At 59.8% G+C, this 22,718-nt stretch overlaps 2 protein-coding genes across 2 annotated transcripts in view; one reads left to right on the forward strand and one right to left on the reverse strand.

Annotated features, from left to right (window-relative positions):
- ATP6V0D1 (ATPase H+ transporting V0 subunit d1) overlaps window positions 1-8,696 on the forward strand; it is a 33,080-nt gene extending 24,384 nt beyond the window's left edge. The window contains exons 4-8 of the mRNA XM_032195634.1: window positions 467-546; window positions 5,824-5,901; window positions 6,183-6,359; window positions 6,900-6,977; window positions 7,480-8,696. Coding sequence (XP_032051525.1) covers window positions 467-546; window positions 5,824-5,901; window positions 6,183-6,359; window positions 6,900-6,977; window positions 7,480-7,641 — 575 coding nt within the window. The 3' untranslated portion in view covers window positions 7,642-8,696. The remainder of the gene's footprint in view (window positions 1-466; window positions 547-5,823; window positions 5,902-6,182; window positions 6,360-6,899; window positions 6,978-7,479) is intronic.
- A 674-nt stretch (window positions 8,697-9,370) lies between these two features.
- Window positions 9,371-22,415, reverse strand: HSD11B2 (hydroxysteroid 11-beta dehydrogenase 2). Its single transcript, XM_032195771.1, has 5 exons — window positions 22,148-22,415; window positions 10,845-11,057; window positions 10,462-10,647; window positions 10,203-10,340; window positions 9,371-9,788 (listed from the first exon to the last, which is right to left on the reverse strand). Exons 1-5 carry the CDS (start codon window positions 22,413-22,415, stop codon window positions 9,430-9,432), a joined length of 1,164 nt encoding a protein of 387 aa, XP_032051662.1. The 3' UTR covers window positions 9,371-9,429.
- Window positions 22,416-22,718: the final 303 nt, after the last annotated feature.

Genomic DNA, 22,718 nt, shown 5'->3' on the forward strand with positions numbered 1-22,718 from the left:
GGACTTGCAGTCTCACAGATGCATGGGCACTGCTGCTGTGCTGCAGCAGGCAATTCGGAAGCTGTCTTGTCACTTCTGAGAGCCTACATCTGGGAACAGTTTGGGGTTTGGGTTTGTTTTTTTAACATGGGCTCATCTGGCACTGATGCTGGGGGCTAGAGCTGAGAATTTCTGCCTGGAATAGGCTGTTAACCAAGCGGTAGGACTAAAGGGTGAAGAAATTCTTCCAGAGGCGAAGAAAGACTTCCAGGTGAGTGCCCCCAAAATGATTGCAGCCTGGAGAGCCGTGGTGGAGCCTGAGGTTTTAAGTCACAGTAATTTGGTGGCACTGAAGGTGAGTGCCAGACCAGCTCAGCATAAAGCGTGCTTCTGCCTGGTATTGTTGAGGGCTCTCCGACTGCTCTGGGAAGGGCTGGGCGTGGGTCTGGTTAGGGCAGCGCTGACTGTGTCTGTGGCTCTCTTTCAGCTGCTTTCTTCCAAGACTGCATATCCGAACAGGACCTGGATGAAATGAACATTGAAATCATTCGAAACACGCTCTACAAGGTAAATGAGACTGGGAAGGGACAGAGGTGTTAACTTCCCTAGTTAGTGTGACCACAGCTCTGCCCAGCCAGGAGCTCCAGCCGAGAGGCTGGCTTTCTTCAAATAGAGGGATGAAGGTATTCTCCTCTTAGAATAGATGCAAAAATAAATTTGCTTCCTCTCTGTTTTCTTCCCGGGAGTGGTGATTGAGTGGATGTGCACAAGAACCAGTTACATCTGCTGGAAAGTAAAGACCATGCCCTTGGAGGGGCCTGGCACCCGAACACCCAGCACGGCAGTCAGGGCACCAGAGCTAGGCTGAGTGATTTTTTTTTGGAGCTGTCAGTGTCAAGAGTCTGTGCATGAGATTTTGCAAAGGTCCTGCCTTTGAATAAACTTCCTCAGGTCCCAGGCAGGCAGGAGAAGGCTGCTGCTTACCCAGGTGAGTTTGGACATGAGGTTACTGCATTCGGAGTGGCTTGATCTTAAACTTGGCCGAAGCACTTCTGTGGACCTGGCTGTTCTGAGCTCCTTCAGAAGAATCTCCAGCAATCTCCTGAAGCCTTTAGTGGCTGTGGCAGGGATTAGATGCTCTTGGTGGAGCAGCACAGACAAAAGTAAAGCTGGGGTGGAGGAATCGGGCAGGCTGGGGAGAGCGTTGGCACAGGGACGTGGAGGGGCTACGGCACCTCCTGGTCCTGAGCCTGCACGGGAAGCTGTCAGCTCCTCTGCTGGCCCCGTCTGGTTTTAGCTGGCAGTGTAAAAGCGTGTGTTTGTGTGCAGGCTGTGGCTATCTCTTCATCTCGACTCTCTGGAGTACGGGTGGGATGCAGATTGTATCTGCCAACCTTGCTTTGACCGGTCACGGCCAGCTAGCAGTCACTGTGACCTCTGCTTCCTAAGGAAGCCCTGACCCGTTTGGAGAGGTGGAGAACAGGTCAGGCGTGAAGGGAAGAAGGTGAAGGGAGGGGAGAAGCTGCTGCCTTTTGGCAGTCATGCCCAGCTGCATGTGGCCTCTGGCGTGTACCGATCTTTTGCTATAATGGGGGAAGGTATGCCGGCACGCATAAATACCTGCACCCTCGCAGTGTGCAGAGCTCCTTATGGAGCCGGGGAGAGGCAGGGAGCAGGGCGAGCACAGAGCAAACAGGCTGGCGGGTGCCCTCTCCTTGGCTCCCAGCTGCCACGTCCTTTCCATCTCCTTTCTGAGGCTGCTACTCCTTTGCTTTCTGCTTTTCCTAGCCCTAAACTGAAGTGTCGCTGCCTGGTACCTCTCAGCGTGTGCTGGGACTGGATCTTCCTAACGAGCAGCCCCCGGGGAGAGCAGGGGCAGGCTGCTTGCTGTCAGCAATAAATCACGGGGATGCAGGGGTGGAAGAGGTGACTGCAGCTTACAGGTGCTCACTGGCAGCCTCAGGGTCTGGAAAATGGATAACACAATGCAAATGGTCTTTGTGGGCAGATTAGGGAAGTAAAATCAGGTCTGATGTCTCTGGAGCTGCTCTGAAGAGCACAGCAGATGGGTGCCTGGGACAGATGCTCATGGCCACCCAGACCTACTGGAGGCACTTCTTGAAGAAATGGACAAGCACACAGACGAGGTTTGAGGAGGATTCATAGGGGAAAAGCAATTACAAATGTTTCTTTCTGAAAGCTCTTAAGTAAGCAGTGGCAACTGAGGAGGTTCTTGAATATGTTTACGATGAGGAGCGGAAGATAAAAGCGGCCAGCTCTTCGAGTAGAAGGAGGTCAGTAGTGGAGGCATGCCAGCATCGTAATCTTTGCTGCTTACTCCTTCTTTTCCGTGTCTTTATTGGATATTTGAAACGAAGCTGGCTGGCTGCTAGCCTTTGCTGGCAGCCTGCCTGTAGGAACCTGCCGAAGGAGCTTTGTGGCTGGACAGTAACGCACAGCAGACACATCAGTGGGGATAAATGTGGAGTGTTACACGGGAGAGGCAAGGAGGGAATCCTCATCCCACTTGTAGAGTGAGGTTTCCTTCTTCCCTGCTACCACTAAATGAACCCTTGGGTTGTGACCGACCTCAGTGTGTCTCTGTCTAAGGCAGTCTGTTCTTAACAGTAGGACAGGGGAGAACTGCACAAACATCACCGTGCTGCTGTGTACATCTGTAGTGCATTTGTCCTGTGCATTTCCTGGTCTGTTCCTCTCCTCTCTCATCTCAAAATATGAAGAGCTGAACAGAAGTTGCTGAGAGAGACATAATAAAGATTTGGGTACAATGACTTCTGTATGGGAAACTACAAAAAAGGTTTGGGTTCCTCAGCTGGAAGGGGAGTGAATCATGATGAAAATTGTGGATGATGTGGAAAGAGTCACCATGGACAGCCCAGCCACAGATCTCCCTTCAGTCTGGATGTGAAAGACAAACAAGACTAGCAGGAGGCAGAGGGTAATTGAGTGGTGTCATGGAAATAAAAGACTTCTGAAGACTATTAAGTGCAAGCACACCGCTATTTCTGCGATATGGTTTTCTGGACAGCGGAGAGTTTCCTGTAAATTGATGTCAGCTGTGGAGGGGTCCGCAGGGGAGGGTACCCACGCAGCTTCCCTGCAGCCCGTGTCTCCATGATGCCTGTGATGCTGGATCCTCACTCAGTGCTGGGTATCTGAGTTCACCCATTTTTGCTTCTAAGGCCTAAAGCTTGCTTGTGAGCTCTGGGAAGGGCAGAGCTGGGACCGAACCTTTTGTCCAGCATCCTTTGTCTGTGGACCTCAAGCAAAGTTCAATATCTGTGCCCTTGTTCCTGTGATAGCTCTGCAGGGTGATGCTCTGTGCTTGCCTTTCCTCACAGCAGAGGTGCTCCAGCCCCTTGATCATCTTTGCTCGCACACTGCTGGCTCATGTTGAGGTTTTTGTCCACCAGAACCCCCAAGTCCTTCTCTGCAGGGCTGCCCTCAATGAGTTCTTCTCCCAGCCTGTCCTCATGTCTGGGATTGCCCTGGTCCAGGTGCAGCACCTTGCACTTGGCCTTGTTGAACTTCAATAGGTTCATGTGGGCCCAATTCTCCAGCTTGTCCAGGTCCTTTTTGATGCCATCCCTTCCTTCTGGTGTACCGACTGCACCACTCAGCTGGGTGTCATCTGCAGACTTGCTGAGGGTGCACTCGATCCCACTGTCTGTGTCATTGCTAAAGCTATTAAACAGTACGAGTCCTAGGACAGACCCCTGAGGGATACCACTTGTCACCAGCCTCCACTTGGACACAGAGCCATTGACCGCCACTCTCTGGGTGTCACCATCGAGCCAACTCCTTGCCCACTGAGTGATCCACCCATCAAATCCATCACTCCACTTGGGAGACCGGCGTGTCATGTGGGACCGTGTCAAAGGCCTAGCAGAAGTGCAGGTAGGTGACAGTGGTCGTTTTTCCTTTGCCAACCGATGCGCTCACTCCATCACAGAAGGCACCAGGTTCCCTGCACATCCGTGCTGCAGCCCTGGCCGCGTGTCCCCGTCATTCCTCTGCGTGTGCATTTCCTTCTTGTGCCTCAGTTTGACCAGCAGGTCCTTGCTCAGCCATCCCAGTTGTCTGCCCTCCCCGATTGCTTTTTTATAGGAGGAATGGCGAGTCCTTGCACTCTAAGGAAAACATCCTTCAAGAGCTGCCAGCTCTGCTCAGCTCCTTTGTCCCTAAGGACTGCGTTCCAGGGGATGTCATCTACTAGCTCTTAAAATAGCTTGAAGTTTGCTCTTCGGAAGTTCAGGGCCCTGACTTTGCCCTTTGCCAGGCCTTTATTCCTCGAGATCACAAACTCAACCAGGGCGTTGTCGCTGCAGCCCAGACTGCCTCCGGTCTTGACCTCTTTTAATGAGCTCTTCGGAGCTGGTGAACACCAGGTCCGTAACACTTCCCCTCTGCTCGCTCTGTGTAACGCTGGACCAAGCAGTTATCCTCAGTGTACTCTAGGAATTTTGTTTGCTTACAGCCTGCTGTGTCATTTTCCAAGCTGACAATCCAGATGGTAAAAGTTCCCCATCAGGAGGAGAGCGTGCAAGCACGACACTTCTTGCAGCCGAAGCCCAAATGCTTCATCCACAGGTGCTCCTTGAACCTGTGGTAGACCCCAACCACAACCTGTCCTTTATCGGTCTTTAACCCTCACCCACAAGCTCCCAACCTGTCCGTGGCTGTTTCTCCACAATCAGTTCCCTTCCCTGCCTATCCCTGCTGAAGGGTTTCTGGCCCTCTGTTCCAGCGCTCCAGTTGTGGGATCCATCCCAGCACGTGTCCGTGACAGCAGTCAGCTCATGTTTGTCTCGCTGCACCATGGTTTCCAGCTCCTCCTGCTCGTTTCCCATGCTGCGTGCGTTGGTGTGGAGGCCCTTCAGCTGGGCTGCTGCTCACATCACATTGCTGTGATGAGCAGTGCTCACCCAGCAGTGCCCTTGTGACACCCGTGTGGTGTCAACTATTTGCCAAACACAATAATCCAGGTGCTTTTCTGGAGCCGAGGGTGTCCAGCACACGCCTTTGTGGTCCATCTTATGACGAGGCAGAGGTTTGTGATGTCTCAGCATCGTTGCTTTGCCATTCCTTTTATGTGATCCCGCTCGCAGCTCTGTGCAGGGAGGTGTTTTAGCACATGATGGTTTCTTCTGAGAAAGTTTTTGCTGAACGGCACTTTCAGCCGTGCTCTGCCTCCACGGCTCCCCGTGGGAGATGGAGTCATCTTCCAGCTGGATTATGGTACATCTTCACAAAGGATTACGTTTCCTGGAGGCAGCCTGGCTGTGCCTAGCCTCGTATGATTTCTGCAGTGCTCCAGTTGGGATGGAGACCAAGCGGCTGCAGTGTGAAAAGAGAATTACAGAGGATGGCTGGTTTCCTTCACAGATGTCCTGTCTCATCTCGACTCCGCTTACACAGGGCTACTTTCTGAGCTTAGGTCTTGCAGCTATAGTTGTGTGGCTTGGCATGCTTGGAGAGGCCAGAGCGGGGTCAGGAAACCATGTGAAACTTCAGCGAATGCTTTGGAGTTAGACCACTCAAAGGAGCAAAATAGGCTTTAACCTTCTTGCCTGGGGTTCTGCCTGCTCTAAGCTCATCCAGTCACTTGAGCAAACCAAACCACAGCCCTTCATGTCTCCGGCTCCTGGGGAAGCACTGTCCCTCGTGTGGGCTTGGTGTCCAAGTTCACACGGGGTGAGAGAGGCTGTGCTGTGCTATAAAGTGTCTGGGAGCATCCCTGCTCGCCTTCTGCCCCCTCCTGAGTGGTGCTGTGGGGCAGTAAAGGAAGCTGGGTAGAAGACCACTCATTTCTCTGTCTTGCAGGCATACCTGGAGTCCTTCTACAAGTTCTGCAAGGCACTTGGAGGTACCACGGCAGATGCCATGTGTCCAATCCTGGAGGTAGGTCTGGAAACTCCTGTGGTGATACTTAGCACTCCGCCCATATTTCAGGTGCTCAGGATGCTGCTCAGTGCCTTGGCTTGTGCCTGAGGTGGGGATTTCCTCACCTGAGTTCTCCAGGCATCACCTTGTGGTCCTGCAGGTGGCCCCCCCCTGCTGTGTGTGTCCCAGGCACCGAGCTTGTGCCGCCCTCTGATGCGGCTCTGTTCAGAGCAGCACCGTTACCCACCAACCTCTGTCAAAGCCCCTGCAGCCCGAGGTGAAACTCTCTTCTCCCGCAGTTCGAAGCTGACCGCAGGGCCTTCATTATCACCATCAACTCGTTCGGCACGGAGCTGTCCAAGGAGGACCGGGCGAAGCTGTTCCCGCACTGCGGCAAGCTCTACCCCGAGGGGCTGGCTCAGCTGGCCAGAGCAGATGACTACGAACAAGTCAAAAACGTTGCTGACTACTACCCCGTGAGTGCTTTGGGGGACTGGAGCAAGGACCTGCTCTGCCTCAGAGCTTCTCAAGGGCTTGGGGAGCGTGTGGATGGACAGCTTAGGGTGGGGGCTGCCTGTTCTCTGTTATTTGGGGTCGGAGAGCTCAGTGTCCCCTTGCTGAAGCAGCGTGTGCCAGTGTTTGTGGGTGCAGGGGCATGGCCTAAACACACTGATCTGTACGTGGAAGGGATGTGCCTGGTGTATCCTGCCTGCAGGCACCACACCACGAACACTGCATGTTTCAGAGGAGGGGCAGGATCCCTGGCTGGACCTGTGATGCTCACAGATGAAAGATTCTCTGCCCTTCTGGGCGTTGTCTTCAGCAGGTCCCCAGGTGGGGTGTGTGCAGTGCAGCCTCACAGCATCCTGTGTGCTCGTGTGCTCTCAGGGCAGATGACTTTTGGCTTCTCTGTCCTCTGCTGACGACGTAGTGGCTGGGGGTCTGATGTACGGGGCCCAGGCGTGCTGCTGAGGGTACTGGAATCGGGTACATCCTCTCGTGATGTCTTCCTGCAGGAGTACAAGCTGCTGTTTGAAGGGGCTGGCAGCAACCCTGGAGACAAGACCCTTGAAGACAGGTTCTTTGAGCATGAGGTGAGTGAGCCCTGAGACACCGCTCGACAAGCGTGGCTGCCTGGGCCTCCTCCAAAGCTCAGGGCAGCAGCAGGGTTGTCTGCCTGATGCTGCCAAGCATCAGTGCTGCAGATCAGCAGAGTTTGGGGAGGGAAGAGGATGCTCTCCCTGTGCTCCAGGGAGGGAGTGGTGCTCAGTACTGATGGCTGTGGGGGCCCATGTTGTTACCCAGACAGCTTAGAGCAGTGTAGAAGGCAGGTTTGGGGCTGCCGATGGATGTTCGGTCCACCAAGAGCAAGAGCAGAGTCATTATGTGGGAAAGGAGGATTCTGGCAGCAAGTGAGGGTATAAATCCTTCCCCCTTCAAGTGCCAGAGCCTGTCCTCTCTGAGCCAGGAGCCCCCAGCCTGCTGGGGAAGTCGCAGGACCTCCAAGCTGCTCCATCCTTGCCTGGGCTGCCTCCTCCAGCAGAGGACAGCCTGGCAGAGGTGGACAAGTGACGTCCTCCTCCGGGCTTTCCCCAGGTGAAGCTGAACAAGCTGGCGTTCCTCAACCAGTTCCACTTCGGAGTCTTCTACGCCTTCGTGAAGCTGAAGGAGCAGGAGTGCCGCAACATCGTGTGGATCGCAGAGTGCATCGCCCAGCGGCACAGGACCAAGATCGACAACTACATTCCCATCTTCTAACCCTGCCCTGCTCCTGCCCGACCCTCCCACCCCTGGAGTCCAGAGGGACCCCTGTCTATCTTCTGCGTGCCCCCCGAGTTACCCCTTGCCCAGACTCCAGGGATGTCCCACCTGTCGAACTGGCTCGGATGGGGAAACTGTACAGTCGCTAGTTAAATTATTCACAAGCTGAAGTTTGAGTTGTGTGTGCAGTGAGGGGTCCAGAGGGGCCGGTGGCTCAGGCTTGGCCCTGTGCAGCGGGAGGGACGCCTCCTGTCGTGTGTCTCGTAGTAGCCGTGTTCCTGTACTAACCTGCTGTATGTGCTTCTGCTCGCAGAGCAAGCACCAGCCGGGGCTTGCTGCCTCCAAGTGGTTCCCACCGCTGCAGAGGAGCGCGTCAGGGTCTGCCACGGCCAGGAGTCCTCGCTGTCAGCGCTCCGAGCACGCCTCCTCCTCAGCGTTGTCCCCGTGAGATTTAGTTGGAGTGTGATTTGTAGCGTAGCCAATGCTGCTGTGTAATCCCCGCATCCCTCGTAGCGAACCCCGAGGTGGGACAGGCTGAGCAGCCCTGGCCAGGGCTGGGACGGAGCCTGTGGGAACGTGAGGGCAGAGCCAGAGCATGTGTGGAGCGCGCTCCTCCCGGCTCCAGCAGCATCTGCACTAAGGGCTAGCGTCCTCAAAAGCTGCTCTCTTCGGTCGCTGGAGCTTGAAAGGGCTCCGTAAGCTGCCTGAGCTCCTTCCTCCCCTGCGAACCCCGTGGCTTGGAGCTGTGTCTGGCACAAGGTGCAAGGCTCTGGGCTGTGCGGGTGCTGCTGCGACACGGGAGAGCCCCTGCCCTGCTCCGGGTGGCTGCATGGATGTAGGGCACGCCTGGGGCCGGGGCAGAGTCACCCCCTGTCTGCCTCGGGGTTGGCCTGGGGGCTGCAGAGGGGCTTCGATGGGGAGTTCCTGGTGCTCCCCATCCGTCCTGCCTGGCAGCAGCGGCTCTGTCCCAGCTTGTGCTGTGGTCACCTCTGCAGTGTTTGTTACCCTGTGACCCCCCTCCTCTCCACACCAATAAATATCTGCCTACTGCACCGCGCTCTCCCTGCTTTCTCCAGCGCCTCCTCGCACGTCCCCAGGGCCCCGTGCTGGTGGGGTGCTTCTCCTGGCTGCCCCGGGGCTGGCTGGGGGTGCCCCTTCTGGGCAGGGCACCCCCAAACGCAGAAGGAGACTGCGAGAGCCCAGTGGCTTATCAAGAAGAGATTTATTTAAAAAGTGACAATCACGTAGTTCATCTGGTGAAGAGCTCTGCAGTGCCCGCAGCCTCCTGCTCTCGCTGGGAGCTCGTGGAGTGTGAAACGAACCGCGGGGAGGCAGGGCTGGCACGGCAGCACCCGCAGCGCCCCGCGCCCGACCCAGCTGCGGGGCGGTGGAGACGGAGGCAGCTCCGGCAGCGGTCGGGGAGCTGCCACGGAGCTGAGAAGTGCCCCAGGTACGTCCCAGCGCCTGGTGCGGAGATGCAGAGTCAGGCAAGAGTGGCCCCGTCGCAGGATGCACGGTTAGAAAAAATACAAAAACAAACAAACAAACAAAAAAAACCAAAGTCTCTAGAAAAACGTTGATTCTCGCACGATAGAAAATAGATCTGCATCTGCCTGATTTGGGAAAGCGATTTGGTTTTAGGTCTAGTGCTGATTGTTCCCCCCCCCCCCCCCGTGGTGCACGAGGGCGGCGATGCCGGCGGCTGCGCACGCGCTTGGGGGCTGTTGTGCCTGGCGATCCCAGGAGAAGGCTCCCTCCTGCCCCGCGACCGCATGCGGGCCGAGGTCAGGCCTCCTTCGCCGCCGTGTGTTGCTCCGGCCGCAGCGCTCGGGGCAGCTTGGGGTTGATGAACAATCCTTTGAGGAACAAGTCTCGGACGAAATAGGGCAGGTAGCGGTGTATGAAATACATCAGCCCAAGGCCCTGCCCTGGGTAGTAGCGCACGGCGGGGTTGGCAGCCAGGAGCCCGTCCGTGATGCTGTTCACCACCGCGCTGAGGTCCTCCACGGCCACCTTCATGAACTGGATGAACTGCCGGTTGATCTCCTCCACGTAGTCCTCGCCGTAGGCCTGCAGCAGCTCCTGGGGCAGCCGGGCCACCAGCTGCTGCTTCTGCAGGTTCCAGAAGGCGGGGTCGCACGTTCCTGCAGGGATGTGAGCCCCACACCGTGAGCTGGGCGCCCCCGTCCTGCCCTGCCCCATGGTGCCCGAGCTCATGCGGCCGTGTCCAAAAAACCTCTCCAAAACCCCGGTGGAGATTTGCCACGGGGTGGGCGCTCAAAGACCGTGGAGAGGTGGTGGCTGGAGATGGTGCTCACCACGTTCAACCATCCCAGAGGTAAAGGAGCAGGCGGCAGGGCCTGATCCTGACCGAGCCTCCCACAGGTACCAGCACCCACACACCCCAGAGGACTCAGCCCTGAACCCATTTGGCCCCGTTCCCCAGGGTGGTGGCCGGGGATGCCCCCCCTGCGCTCACAGCACCCTGCAGCCACAGCTCCCCCGCTGCCTTGGGTCCCTCCCCGGGGCTCCGGGTCCGCCTGCTGGGTGCCTCTCACCTGTTTTGAAGTACCCGGGCAGGATGAGGCTGACTTTGACGCCCCAGGGCTGGAGCTCGCTGCGGAAGGTGTCCATCAGCAGGCTGAGGGCAGCCTTCGACGCCCCGTAGGCTGCCAGGCAGGGGAACGGGAGGTCACCTTGGAGGAGAGAAAGGACAAACCCATGGCTCCCACGCAGCTCCACGCAGAAAATACCCCTAAGGGCTGCACACCCACCCTCTGGGCAAAGGTTTGGGCTACCAAAAGCCCAGCTGCTCACCCGCCGGGCTGCTGACGGTGACGATGCGGCCGCCGGCGGAGCGGAGCAGGGGCAGCAGCCCCTTGGTGAGCTCCAGCGAGCCGAAGAAGTTCACCTCCATGCAGGTGCGGAAGTTGCCCAGCGGCGAGAGCTCCGCGTCCGCGATGATATCGTTGAAGCCGGCGTTGTTCACCAAACCCCAGAGACCTGGGGGAAGGGGGACGCTCAAAAAAGTGGCCCAGGTGGGAACCCTGCCCCCCCGGAGCCATGGGGTGCTTTGGGACAGAGCCTTTAGCGTGGCTGCAGCCAAGGATGCAGCCCGTGGGTGGGCACCACCACGCTGCACACAAGCAGAGGTCCCGGGGGGGGCTGTACACGGTACCGGGGGTGCCACGGGCTCCCACCTGAGCTGTTGGTGTGAGCCTGGACGTGCTGCAGGACGCGCTGGATGTCCTCGGGCTTGGTCAGGTCCATCTGCAGCAGCGTCAGCCTGGGCGAGCAGCTTTTCTGCAGCTCCTGGGCGCCGGGGCTCCGTGGATCCAGCACGCTGGCGAACACGCGGAAGCCCAAAGCATCCAGGTGGCGCGCCGTCGCCTGCCCGAAGCCGGAGTCACAGCCTGCAAGAGCCAACAGGAGCCCCGTGGTGGCCGGCGACAGCCACCAGACGCGTGCCCCCTGTCCCCGACGCCCCCAGCCCCAGGGTCCCCAGCACCCGCTGGGGACGTGACCTTGTCCTGGGGCACCCGCAGGTCACGAAGCTGCTGTTTTCTCTCTCTCGCATGGGAGGAAGAAAACACTCCCTTATCGGCAAACCCATCGCCCCGAGCGCGCCGCTGATGCGAGGAGCTGATAAAACCGCGGAGGGCAGGCTCGGCACCCGCGGGCACAGCGAGGCACCGGCCTGGCGGGCTCTGAACCGGCACCCGTGAACATCCCAGAGCCCTGTGGGGAAACAGGGGACCCCCCAAACATCCCCCTCTGGGTACAGCATCCCAAAGACCCCCTCCACCAGCCACCGCTAGACACCGGCACAAGCCCAGGTGGGAGATGCTGCAGTTCCCCGAACACGTTCAGCCTCCTGAAAACAGTGCCAAAAACACAGCAGCACCTGGCGGGGAAGGGAGGGGGGGAAGAAAAAGCGATTCTGGTCCTCTCCTGCCACCTTCAAGCCCCGGGGGAGCATCCCCGTGGGACGTCCCTCGTGTCCTCGGCCGGAGCAGAGCCACAGCTCCAGGGCTGTGCTGCCGGCGGGGAGATGGGTGCTGCGGAGATGGAAACAAACAGCCGGCCCGGTACAGCGTGTTCCCGGGGCTGATGGCAGTGCTGATAGCTCCCCGCGCCGCCCCAGCTGCCTGACCGCATTAACCATTAACAGGGGGAGCGCTGCCAGGCCAGCCCCATCGCCTGCACCCTCCCGCGGGGCCCCAGAGGGTGCCCTGGCACCCTTGGGTGCTCCCTGGGGGCACCCGTGACCTGCACGGGGCAGGACGAAGGGACAGCTGGTGACCTGCACGGAGGGGGGGGAGCGAGCGGGGTTAACGCAGCCAGCCCTGATTTTAAATTAAAAATTAAAAAGTAATTGAAAAAGAAAAGGCACGGGGCCATATCCTTCACCTGGAGCCAGCGTGCAGCTGCATCGCCCCCAGCCAGGAACAGGGCGCTGCCTGCTCCAGTGCCGGGGCAGCCCGATAAGCTGTGCTGGGCTCGGTGTCCACGGCCGGGTCCCCATCTCCCATCGACTTTATTGCTGCGTCATAAACCCATAAAGGAGCCTGGCCGGCCGCCAGCGCGATAACACGCCCCGGAGCCGGCCGCCGCAGTGCTCAGCGGGTGGGAAGGGGCCGGAGGTGCATTTCGCCTTGCCCAACAGGGCAGGAGAAAACGGCAATAAAGATAAAGTTGGAAAATAAAAGCGCACGCAGCCGTGTCCCCAGGGCTCCCCGCTGCCTTCCCCGGGGACACGAAAGCTCCCGGTCCCAGCACAAAGCGGCACCCCCTTGGCTGCACGCCAGATCCTCAGAACACCTGAAAACACCCCAAAAAAAAAAAAAAAAAACACAGGGAGACCAAATAAATAATTAAATAAATAAATCCCCAAAGGCTGGCAAGGGAGGCTGCAGCGGGAGCCGGGCTTGTTTTGGCCCAGGCTGCTGAGAAGGGAGAAAGCGCGGCCGGGCAGCGCTGGGAGCAATTGCTGGGAGGGTTTGTGGTGCCTCGGAGGCTGGTTTCGGAAGTTTTAATTTATTCCCTCGGTCTCTCACACACACACACACACACACAAAGTCTGCTCGGGGCTGGCGGGAGGAGGGCGGCGATGCTCTGGTGTTATTTAAGGTCTCAGGCGGTGGCCGGCCGAGGAGGTTAACGCGCTGCCGGGCTTCCCGGGAGGGGAGACATGGGAAAACACAGCCGTGGCAAAAATTCAGCGTGAGAAAAGGCAAATAAAGGCCGGACCGGGGGAGGGAGGCTGCTGGGACTGGTCTCAGGAGCAAAAGAAGAGGGGTGCTGAATTCACCCCCAAAAGCACCGGTGCTGCTGCCCGACCCGTGCCCAGCACCCGCGCACCCCGCGATGCCCCCGAGCGCGGGGCTGGGCACGGAGCGAGGAGCAAACCCCGGGACCGCAGCCGCTGCGCCCCTCCGGGGAGCGCTGGAGCCGGCCAGTCTGAGCCGAGGCGCTGGGCACGCGTCCTTTGGAGGATGCTGCATCACGAGGAGGCCGCAGAAGCCAGCTCTCCCCCGTCCCAGCCCCGGCTCTGCCAAATGGTTTTGCTTCGAGCAGCGAGGGGCTGCCGGCGGAGCTGCCCCCCTCCCCGGCCCTCCCACGCTGCGGCCCCGAGCCAGCGGCAATCCAGCGCCTGCCTCGGAGCAGGGGCCGAGCGGAGACGAAGCCCGGGTTGCAAAATCAGGCTGCAGACGGGGACGGGAGCCTGCCCCGGGGGCTCTGCAGGAGGTTCGGCCAGATCCTGCGGCGCATTTGGGCACTGAGCACCAGCTTCGGGGGTGGCGAAGAGGATGAGGAGGGAGATGAGCACTGAGTGCATCGTGTGCTCAGTGCTCTGCGTGCTCAGCACCTCGCATGCGCGGCGCATTGCACGCTCGTCACTTGGCGTGCTCGTCACACTGCATGCTCTTTGCACAGCCCCCTCGTCATATTTTTTGTGCTCGTCATATTTTGTGCTCATCACGGTGCGCGCTCATCGCGTTGCATGTTCACCCCATCGCAGGCTCTTCACGTTTGCCTACTCGGCACATTTCAGGCTCGGTGCAGTGCATGCTCACCGCACCGCATGCTCAGTGCTCCTCGCACTGCCTCTGCCCAGCCCCAGGGATGCTCCTCACTAGCACAAGCAAAAGACTCTGCAGGTGCTGAGCACCCAGCCACCGCTCTCCTCCTCTGGTCCAGGCACGTTTTTTTGGGGGGTGCTTAACCAGGCTATGCAGTGTGCTCACGTTTTGCTGTCTCAGGTCTCCTCCCGCAGCCGGCACCGGGGCCGGACACGTGCTCAAGGCGCCCGCCGCAGTTTTGCTGAGCAGATCTGAGCCAGGAGACAAGGCGGCTACCAGCCGGTAGCTGTCAAACCACAACCCCCCCGTGCCCACCGCCGACACGGGACGTGACGCAGGGCTGCTGGAGAGGGGGTGGCTTCCCCCCAGCCGCGTGTCCTCATCCCCACGGGGTCACATCTCAGAGCCTGGGGGTGTGCGTGGGACCTGCTCTCCCCACAGCCACCCCACAGCATCCCCAGGGACCCCGCTGGGTAGGGGATGCCCCTGGGCTTGAGCATCCCCCAAAGCACCAGCACTGCTCCCAAGGTGCCTGAACCTCTTCCAAGCTGAAAGAAGTGGAAAATCCCAGAGGGTGCAAAGCAAAAGCTCCTCCTGCGCCCTGTGGTTGCGGAGTCTCGTGCAAGCAAAGCCCAGGGCGAGGACAGCGCTGGCCCCAAGGACACCATCAGCCGGAGGGGGGCCGGGCGCCGCGGCCAAGCGGATTAGCACGCTGAGCTGCTTGTTTCCAGAGGCTCAAGCGCAAATCCTGCCTGGGATGCCAAGCTAAACAAGGCTGACATTTTGCTCAGAGGTGCTCCGTACGCTGCCGGGGCTGAGCCTGGCACGGGGATGGAAGGAAGCCCCCGGTCCCAGCCAAGGCGGTGACCTTCCCCTGCCCCACAAAAAAAAAAAACCTTGCAGAGGAGGGAGCCCCGCAGCCAGAGCAGGACACGGTGGTGGCACGGAGGGGACGGGCATTGCGGGTGGTGATGCTGGACAGATGCAGACAGAACATGGGTGTCAGTGGCAAAGGGGCTGGGGGGGGTCATGCTGAGCTTGTCCTTGAGGGTCTCAAGGGATGTGGGGCCACATTGCTCCGCAGAGGGAATCGGGATTGGGATGGAGAGGAGGAGGAGGGAGAATGCAGCAAGAAACAGCATCAAAAGGTGGGGAACATCCACGGCACAAAGATGGAGGAGCCGGACTTCCCCGCTGCCCTGGGCAGGGGACACGGGCACCCCGAGGGGCGCACGGGGTGGGCAGGAGGAAGAACTGAAGACAAAAGCCCGTGTGTCTGGGGCAGGGCCCTGCGGCCAACACCTCCCGGATGCCGAGCGCGTTTGGAGAGGGGAGCGATAAACGGGTGATGTCAGCCCGTGCCGAGAGGGAACAAATTCTTGGCAGGGCCACGTCGAGGGAGGGGACCGGAGCAGCACCTGTGCCCGCAGCAGCTGAGCCGCCGCAGCCGCCCTGGCCTCTCCATCCCCTTCCCTGTCACCAGGAAACCGTGCCCTGGGTGGCTTCGTGCCATGGGGTCCCCCGGGAGCAGCCCCCGTGCCCCAGGGTGGCAGGAGGTGGTGGGGAGTGGTGGAAGGTGGCAGCAGCCCAGCCCACGCTGCTTGTCCCCAGTGCGTGGGTTGGGGATGCAAGGAATGCCCTGGGAGAGGTCTTTTGGGGTGAGCAGTGTCCCAGCCCTGAATTCCTGGTGAGGGGACGGGAATGGGACAGCAAGTGACATCGCTCCATGCATGGGTGGGTGCCCCTGACACATCCGCAGTGGTGTGTCCTCTACTGGGACCCTGAGCCCATGGTGGGGCTTGATGGGGCTGGGGAACAGCCCCATGCCCCATCCCTCCATTGTTTTTTAAGTCTGACCACAAAGATCCTTTAAATTAAACGTCTGGATTTTAATAGGATTAATTTGAAATTGGACCCTGGCTCACGTTTGCCCCGATCCCATTCCTTACAGGAAAAGGATGCTGTTGGCTGGCTGCTCTTGGTCCTCATGGGACAAAGCATCCATGGGACACATCATCCATGGGACACACCATCCATGGGATTCACCATCCATGGGATGGATTATCCATGGCATGCACCATCCCTGTGACACATTATCCATGGGACGCACCACCCATACATCCCCCAAAAAGCCACAAGAGAACAAAAAAAAGAGCCCCAAGGGGCTCTCTGGGACCTGTTGCCCCCGAGCAGGGGCTGGGGAACAAGGCTGCCGGCTGCGGCAGGGCTGGAGCAGCCAGATGGTATGAATTACAAAGGATCAGCCGTGTTTATGGAGCATTATGTGCCGTAACCTCCGCCTGGGAGGATATGTTTCACTTAACAAACCAAAGAGAAGCGGGGGAAAATCTGATTTTCTGCCTTGACAACCAGCGGCAGCCGGGCGCGGCGGTGAAGATGGAGAGGAGCCCTGGAGGACGCGCGAGCAGGGCTCCCGAATTAAAGCCCATTTTGCAGCAGCAGGTACCTGCTCCAGTGCGTCAGTGCTGGGGGCTCAACGTCACCAGAGGAGGTGTGAGATAAATCAGCGTGGGGAGATATCAGGCACCAAAAAGCCACCAGTTGCCTGCCCCCAGCCCCAAAAGCTGGGCACTACGGGTTGCAAACGAGGGGTGATGGAGTGATGAGCTCCACTCACGGCAGAGCAGCCAGGACAGGGACGAACCCGAGCACCTTGTGCTGAGGGAGACCAGTGCTTGGTGCGATGCTCAAGGACTGGGTTGACCCAGCCACTTGCACAGAGCCTCACAGCACGCTGCAAGCTTGCTTGCCACCCAGATCTGCCGAGCTCAGCCCAAATATTGCATCAACGGGCTCAGCAGATGCTTGTGCAAAAGCACCAGGGTCTTCCTCAGAGGCAGGGGCAACGGGTGGAGGACGTCCCAGGAGACAACCCGACCCGGCACCATGAGCTGCTGGTGAGGAACAGCAAGGGACCTGCAGGGTGTGTGCCCCCAGTGCCAAGGCCAGACCTCGGTGCTCTGCTGCTGCACCGGGGCTGAAGGGAGGCTCAGCAAACCACGGCGGTGGAGGAAGTGCCTCTTCTGAGCAGGAGCTATTGCAGAGAGTTGGGGTTTCACAGAAAGCGTGTGCCGAGAATTTCCTAGAAGCGGCACATCGCCGAGAGGCACCGGCCCCCCACGGGCTGGGATTTGCGCACCCCCTGTGCCCGCTCCCCTCGGCTGCTGCAGGAACCGGGCGGGGATGAGCGAGGTGGTGACAGATCCGAGCGCAAACACCGCCCGGGCGATGGCACAGCATGTTCCTTTCGAAGCTAATGTGGAATTTATGTCCCCCCAAGAAGAGGAAGTTGTGAAGAGCCTCAGCGATAACCGGGTGAATAATCACCTTCGGGCGGAACGCGGCGAACCAGGGACGCGGCGCTGCCGAGACACGAGGGCGATCCATCAGCGGGAGCTGTCGCTGGGAAGGACGCAGGGCCAGCAGCAGGGACACGTCGAGGGACAGCAGAGCCCGCACCGAAGGCAACCCAGCCTCCCACAGCACGGGGAGGCCAGGACACGGGGTGGGATCCAGGCTGGAGAGCCAGGAATCTCCACCAGCCATGACCACAATGAACTAGAGCCACGGCCGCGCTAAACTAAAGCTTTGAACTAAAAGCGGGGGGATTTAGATTAGATGTTAGGAGAAAATCCTTCACTCTGAGGGTGGTGAGGCCCTGGCACAGGCTGCCCAGAGAAGCTGGGGACGCCCCATCCCTGGCGGTGCTCACTGGATGGGGATTTGGGCAGCCTGCTGGGGTGGGGGTGTCCCTGCCTGTGGCAGGGGGTGGCACTGGGTGGGCGCTGAGGGCCCCCCCAAGCCAACTGTGCTGTGGCTCAGTTGGCTTTGGATGGTTTGAAGCAGCTCAGAGCTGGCATTGCTTGTGACGGTACAGTAAAGCCAGGCTGGTTTTGATGGAGCTGTGTCAGTGTTGGGGTGTCTTGGCGATGGAAGGCTGTAGGGAGCAGCTCCCAGCAGCTCGTCAGAGGCAGAGCTCAAGTGCCACAAGCCAATTTTGGTGCCTTGTCCCCAAAACACATGGAGAGCACCTCTGAGCACATGGTCACACTGAAGGACGAGGCACAGGGCAGCACCCATGCACACATCTGCTTGGGACCAGCTGCTAAAGGCATAGCACAGTGTCCCAGCTGACACAGGGACAAATCACCATGGGATGGCCACGCACCAGGTTACAGGGCTTGTCCCCACCTGGGAACTGGGACCTGGGGAGGGAGCAACCACGGGTCACGGTGCCTTTGGGAAAGGATGCGAGAAATGGATGCGTGGCATGTCAAAGCGAAGCCCCAGCACTGGAGAGGAGGAATCGGGGAGGGATCACAGGTCTCCCCAAGGGTGTTTGAGGTAGAAGCTGAGACCCAGCTTGGAAAAATTGCCACCAGCAGAAGAAACAAAGAAAGAAGCTGCTGGGGCTGGCATCTCTTCCCCGGGCAGCCACCAGCCCGTCCCTCCTCGGCATCCCCAGCTGCCCGGGCAGCTCCCACCATCTGGCTCTGGGGGGTCGGCGGCGCAGCGAGGGGGCCGCGTGGCAGCAAAGCCTGTAAAGCCGAAAAGTGCTTCTCAAGATTACAGCCAAATCCAGGGACAGCACCATGTGCGACAGGAAAGCCAGCCCCGACCAAGAAAGTTGATAAAAGGCTGGGGCTTGGCAGCCCTCCAGGGAACAAGGAAGCGGGAGTGATACGATGCACGTGGAGGCACGCATGGGCTGGGGGGAAAGAACAGGGGCTGGAGGCTGCAGCAGGCGGGGAGAACAGGAGAAGGAGACAGCAGGCACACTTCTGGCAAGAGTCAAGGAAAACAGCCCCAAACTGTGCCTACAGCCTGACCGCAAAGGTCCCTGACACTTCCCACCCCGCGGGAGCTCAGATTGCGATCTCAGGCTGGATACCAGGGGGTGAAAAGGGGGAGAGTGCAAGGGGTGAAAGCCCTACAACCCTCCAGTACGGACCATTGGAGACTATGAGAAGGTAAATGGCTCGCCAGCCTGCAGCATCACCCCACCGAGCGGGAGGTGAGCCCCATGGGGGCAGCCCGGCTGCCCTGTAAGGCCCTGTAAGCAGAACCGCGGCTCGGGGCGAGCCAGCGGGTAACACAACCCGGGGTCTCGGCGCAGATGTGCTGCTCGTTGGCCTAGAGGGCAGCAACTGCCTACACTTCCCCGCTTCCGAGGCACTCGGCACCATCTGACATTCTCATTTCTGCAGAGAAGCCTCTGCCTGGCTGCTCTCATGTCCCGGCGTAACCCTGAGCGCTGAGCAAGCCCGCCTGGGTCTCGCCACCAGCTCCGTCCTCCTGCAGCGTGCAGCTTCGCTGTGCTTCTCCTCCTAATTAGCTGTGCTCATCGCTTTTTGGTGACACACACACACGCGCGGTGCCCAGCGGGTCTGTGTCATTAGAGGGCTCTGAGAGGGCTCCTTTCACGGATCGGTGAGAAAAAGCTGAGCGCATGCACCGAAATGTTTGCGGTGGGCTGGGGAAGATCGCTGGCTTTGAAGCTTATCAAGGGGAAGAAGAATCCTAAAGCCTTGGAGAACTGCTGACAGAGTGAGGCGAGAGCTTCAGCGCTGCAAAGAGAAGCAGAAAAGGCAGGTTTCCTGCTCCGCTCCCAGCAAAACAACCTGATGCTTCTACCCCTGACCAGAGTTAAGTGCTGCTTTTATTTTCGATTTTTTTTTTTTTTTTTTTTTTTAATGCAAAAGATTGCTCATGCACCAGGGCTGGGGTGTTTGGTTTGGGTCTTGTCCCCCCCCCTTACCCCAGCTTGCAGGAATAGCTGTCCCTGCTGTTAATTTTTAATAGACCCTGGAAAACCAGGGCAGTTGCAGGGAGCGATCTGATTTGCAGCCAGCTGCTGACGGGGATCCCGGGCACCCAGGGGCTGGCACGGCCACCGCAGGCTGCGGGAGCTGCAGGAGGCTCAGCACGGCCCGGGACGGAGCTTTGCTCATCTCACCACCAGCCTTCATGCACTGCTCGCTGCGTCCTGAACACTCCTGGGGGCTGGACATGCTGCATCCAGCACTTGGGAGCAATGGAAAGCACGAGCTGGAGGCATGGAGCAACCTGCTGCTGGGACAGCCCCGTTTAACCCAATTATCCCCACGGTGCTGGGTGCTCAGCACCAGCACACGCTGCCCTGCAGAGCCAGAGGGACAGAATTCATCCCCAGCAACTGGGGTGCCCAGGGACCCCGCTCCAACAACTGCTCCCCGGCACGTGCACAAAGCGCTGAACAGCTCCAAAGTCTTCACCACATCACCCACTGAAGAAGTGGGCTTAGGACAGCACCCAGAGCCCAGAGGGTCGGGGTGGGAGCGATGCTGCTGCTCTCACAAGGACAGCGGTTCACCTTCACAGCCGAGCAGCGAGAGCCCGGACATCTGGATTGAATCAGGCCGTCCTGCTGCACTCACCAGATGCTTCAACATCTGTTGAGTCCATGGGAAACGCCGAAGCGCCGCTCGGCTACGATCAAGTTGCAAAACCGCTGCTAACCTTGAATACGATCTGAAGCTCTGACCCATTTCGGATTGTTAATGGGGCATGCGATTGTAACCAGAGAGCCTCACCAGGAAAAACGAGTTTCCCCTGCAGCGGGGAAGGAGGAGGAACGATGCTCCCGACCCAGACCTGCCGCGCTCCCAGCCAGCCCGCTGGCTGCCCCTGCTCACCCAGGTGCTTCACCTGGAGCTGGGGCAATCCATGCACACCCGCTGGCCCCGCGGGCTGGTGGGCACCAGGGAGGAGCAGGGATGCGAGGGGCCCAAACCACCCAAATAACCAAATAACCCCCCCAGCCAGCAGCTGAGTACTCTGTGTTATTTTGGAGCTGCTCACTTCATCACAATCTGAGCAAAGATTCACTCCTTTCAGCTCCTCATCCAAGTGTAAGGATCAACAGACACCTTGCTGCACAGCTCCAAACACTGAAATCCACTTTTCTTGGGCTGTTTTGATGGAATCCCTGAATTTTAGACATCCCCTAGGGCCAGAAAGGACCAAAGGATGATCTGGGCTCATAACCGAGCCACGCCAGGTAGAGGGAGCGTGAGCCCTTGCTTGGAGTTGTGCTGCAGCTCCCCCTGCTCAGGTGCTGGACCAGGGGAGGCCAAGCCATGGATGTTCACCTCCATGGTGGTTACGTGGAGCCAGAGCATCAGATGCTGACTCCCAGCCTGTCCCAGGAAGGTCCCGCTCCATTTTTCAAGCAGCACAGAGAGCAAAGAGCTCCGCAGCTGCTGCCTCTGCCCTGCATCCCCAGGTACCCAGCCCCACTCCCCTCCCTCTGAGGGGTTTTGCTTCCCGCAGGCAGGAGGAGGACGGACAGACTGCAGCTCTCACAGGGCAGCCGGCAGCCCAGCCAGCCCGGAGGAGCAGGATTAATCCTCAGAAAGCACCGGGCTAATTAGCATGCAAATGCTCGGGGGGCTGATGCTGCCCCAGCCCTTCGCATCCGCGCTGTCGCAGGCACCTGCCGGAGCAGCGGCAAGGAAACGCCGACCCGGCCAGCTGCGCCTCCAACCTGTAAAACCACAAAGTATTTACAGCCCAGAGCAAACACGGCGGAGCCACAGAGGTGTCACTTCAGCACACCGGGGCAAGAACACCTTGTTCCAGCCACTGACTCACCCATTACACGGGCGATGCCAGGCCCGGGGCTGGCTTGACCCGGTGTGCCAGCAGCCAGGTGAGCCACGGGGCACCGGCCAGCGGGGACTGCTGTGTGTGGCCGTCACGCATGCATCCTCTCCAGGCAGCCCTGCCTTGCACTGCCTTGCACTCATTCAGTCATTCATTCATCCGCTGCCCCGCTCCTCGGAGGCCTCCCCGTGCTCCCACGAGCTGCTCCTCTTCCCACCTGCCTGCAGAACCCTTCAGGCTGGTGCTCCCCATCACAAGCCAGGGATGCTTGTTCCCTTCTGCAGCTCCTGGTGTGAGCTGGGGGCTCTCCGAGCCCTGCACCACCACGGGGGTGCCCACCTGCACCCCTCTGTGCCCCACGGGGCTCTGGCTGCCCCTGCTGTGCCATGCACATGGCCAGGAGGAAGGAGAGGGGACACGAGGTGCTTGCAAACGGGGACACCCCAAAGAAATACAGCCAGGATGAAGGCGCTGAGCTGGGAGTGCACGATATCTCCGCATCCGAGGAGGCGTGCAGGGGCTGAGCAGCACATCCTGGGGACAGGGAAACTGCAGAGAAAGGGGCACAGCCTCGGCCACCCCCAGCAGCTCCCGGAGAGGGCAGAGAAGGGGAGAGGGGACCCCGGCTGGACCGGACGCGGTGCGAGCGGCTCCCCGGGGGAGGAAGAGGAGGAGGCAGCCCCGAGGCGAGCCGTCACCCCCAGCATCGCGCAGCTCCGGGGGAACCCCCCCCAGGCACTCACTCACTCACTCACCTGTCACCAGCACGGCTCTGCCCGCCACCGGCAGCAACCTGCGCGGCGGGGCCCGGCGGAGCAGCAAGCAGGCGGCGGCGGCGGCCAAGGCGAGCCCCAGGGGCAGGGGCAGGCAGGCTCGGCACAGGCTCTGCAGGGCTGCCAGCAGCGCCAGCGGCACCAGCAGCGCCCGGCCCAGCACCACGTCCCTCCGGGCCGCCCGCAGCACCAGGCTGCCGCCCAGCGCCGCCCAGAGCGCGCCGTACGCCCAGCGCTCCGCTCGCTCCATCCGCCCCCCGAGCAACCCCCGACGCCGCCGGCAGCCCCCCGAGCACCGGCACCGGCACCGGGAGCGCCGCCCGGCCGCGTGCGGCCGCCGCCCCGCCGGTTATAAACGCCCGGAGCGGGGCGGAGCTGCCGCCGCCTCGCCAATGGGAGAAGTTGGCCGGGACGGAGCGGGGACACCGGGGGGGACGGCGGGGCTCGGAGCGGAGCGGATGGGATCGGCTTGGGGTTGGTTCTGCGCTGCTCGGCTCGCTTCTGTGCGCCCCGGCTCGGTCCCGTCCATTCCCACTCCTTCCCATCCCATCCC

This window comes from Aythya fuligula, chromosome 12 (assembly GCF_009819795.1).
Source record: "Aythya fuligula isolate bAytFul2 chromosome 12, bAytFul2.pri, whole genome shotgun sequence".
Classification (NCBI taxonomy): Eukaryota; Metazoa; Chordata; class Aves; order Anseriformes; family Anatidae; genus Aythya; species Aythya fuligula.

Bases quoted from the DNA above. Each gene is read 5' to 3' on its own strand.
- HSD11B2 (XM_032195771.1), bottom strand. From the start codon at position 22,415: ATGGAGCGAGCGGAGCGCTGGGCGTACGGCGCGCTCTGGGCGGCGCTG. The intron at 10,648-10,844 runs GTGGGAGCCCGT...CCCTTCCCCCAG, and splicing joins GGCTCACACCAACAGCTCAG to GTCTCTGGGGTTTGGTGAAC. The intron at 9,789-10,202 runs GTGAGAGGCACC...ACATCCCTGCAG, and splicing joins GCCCGGGTACTTCAAAACAG to GAACGTGCGACCCCGCCTTC.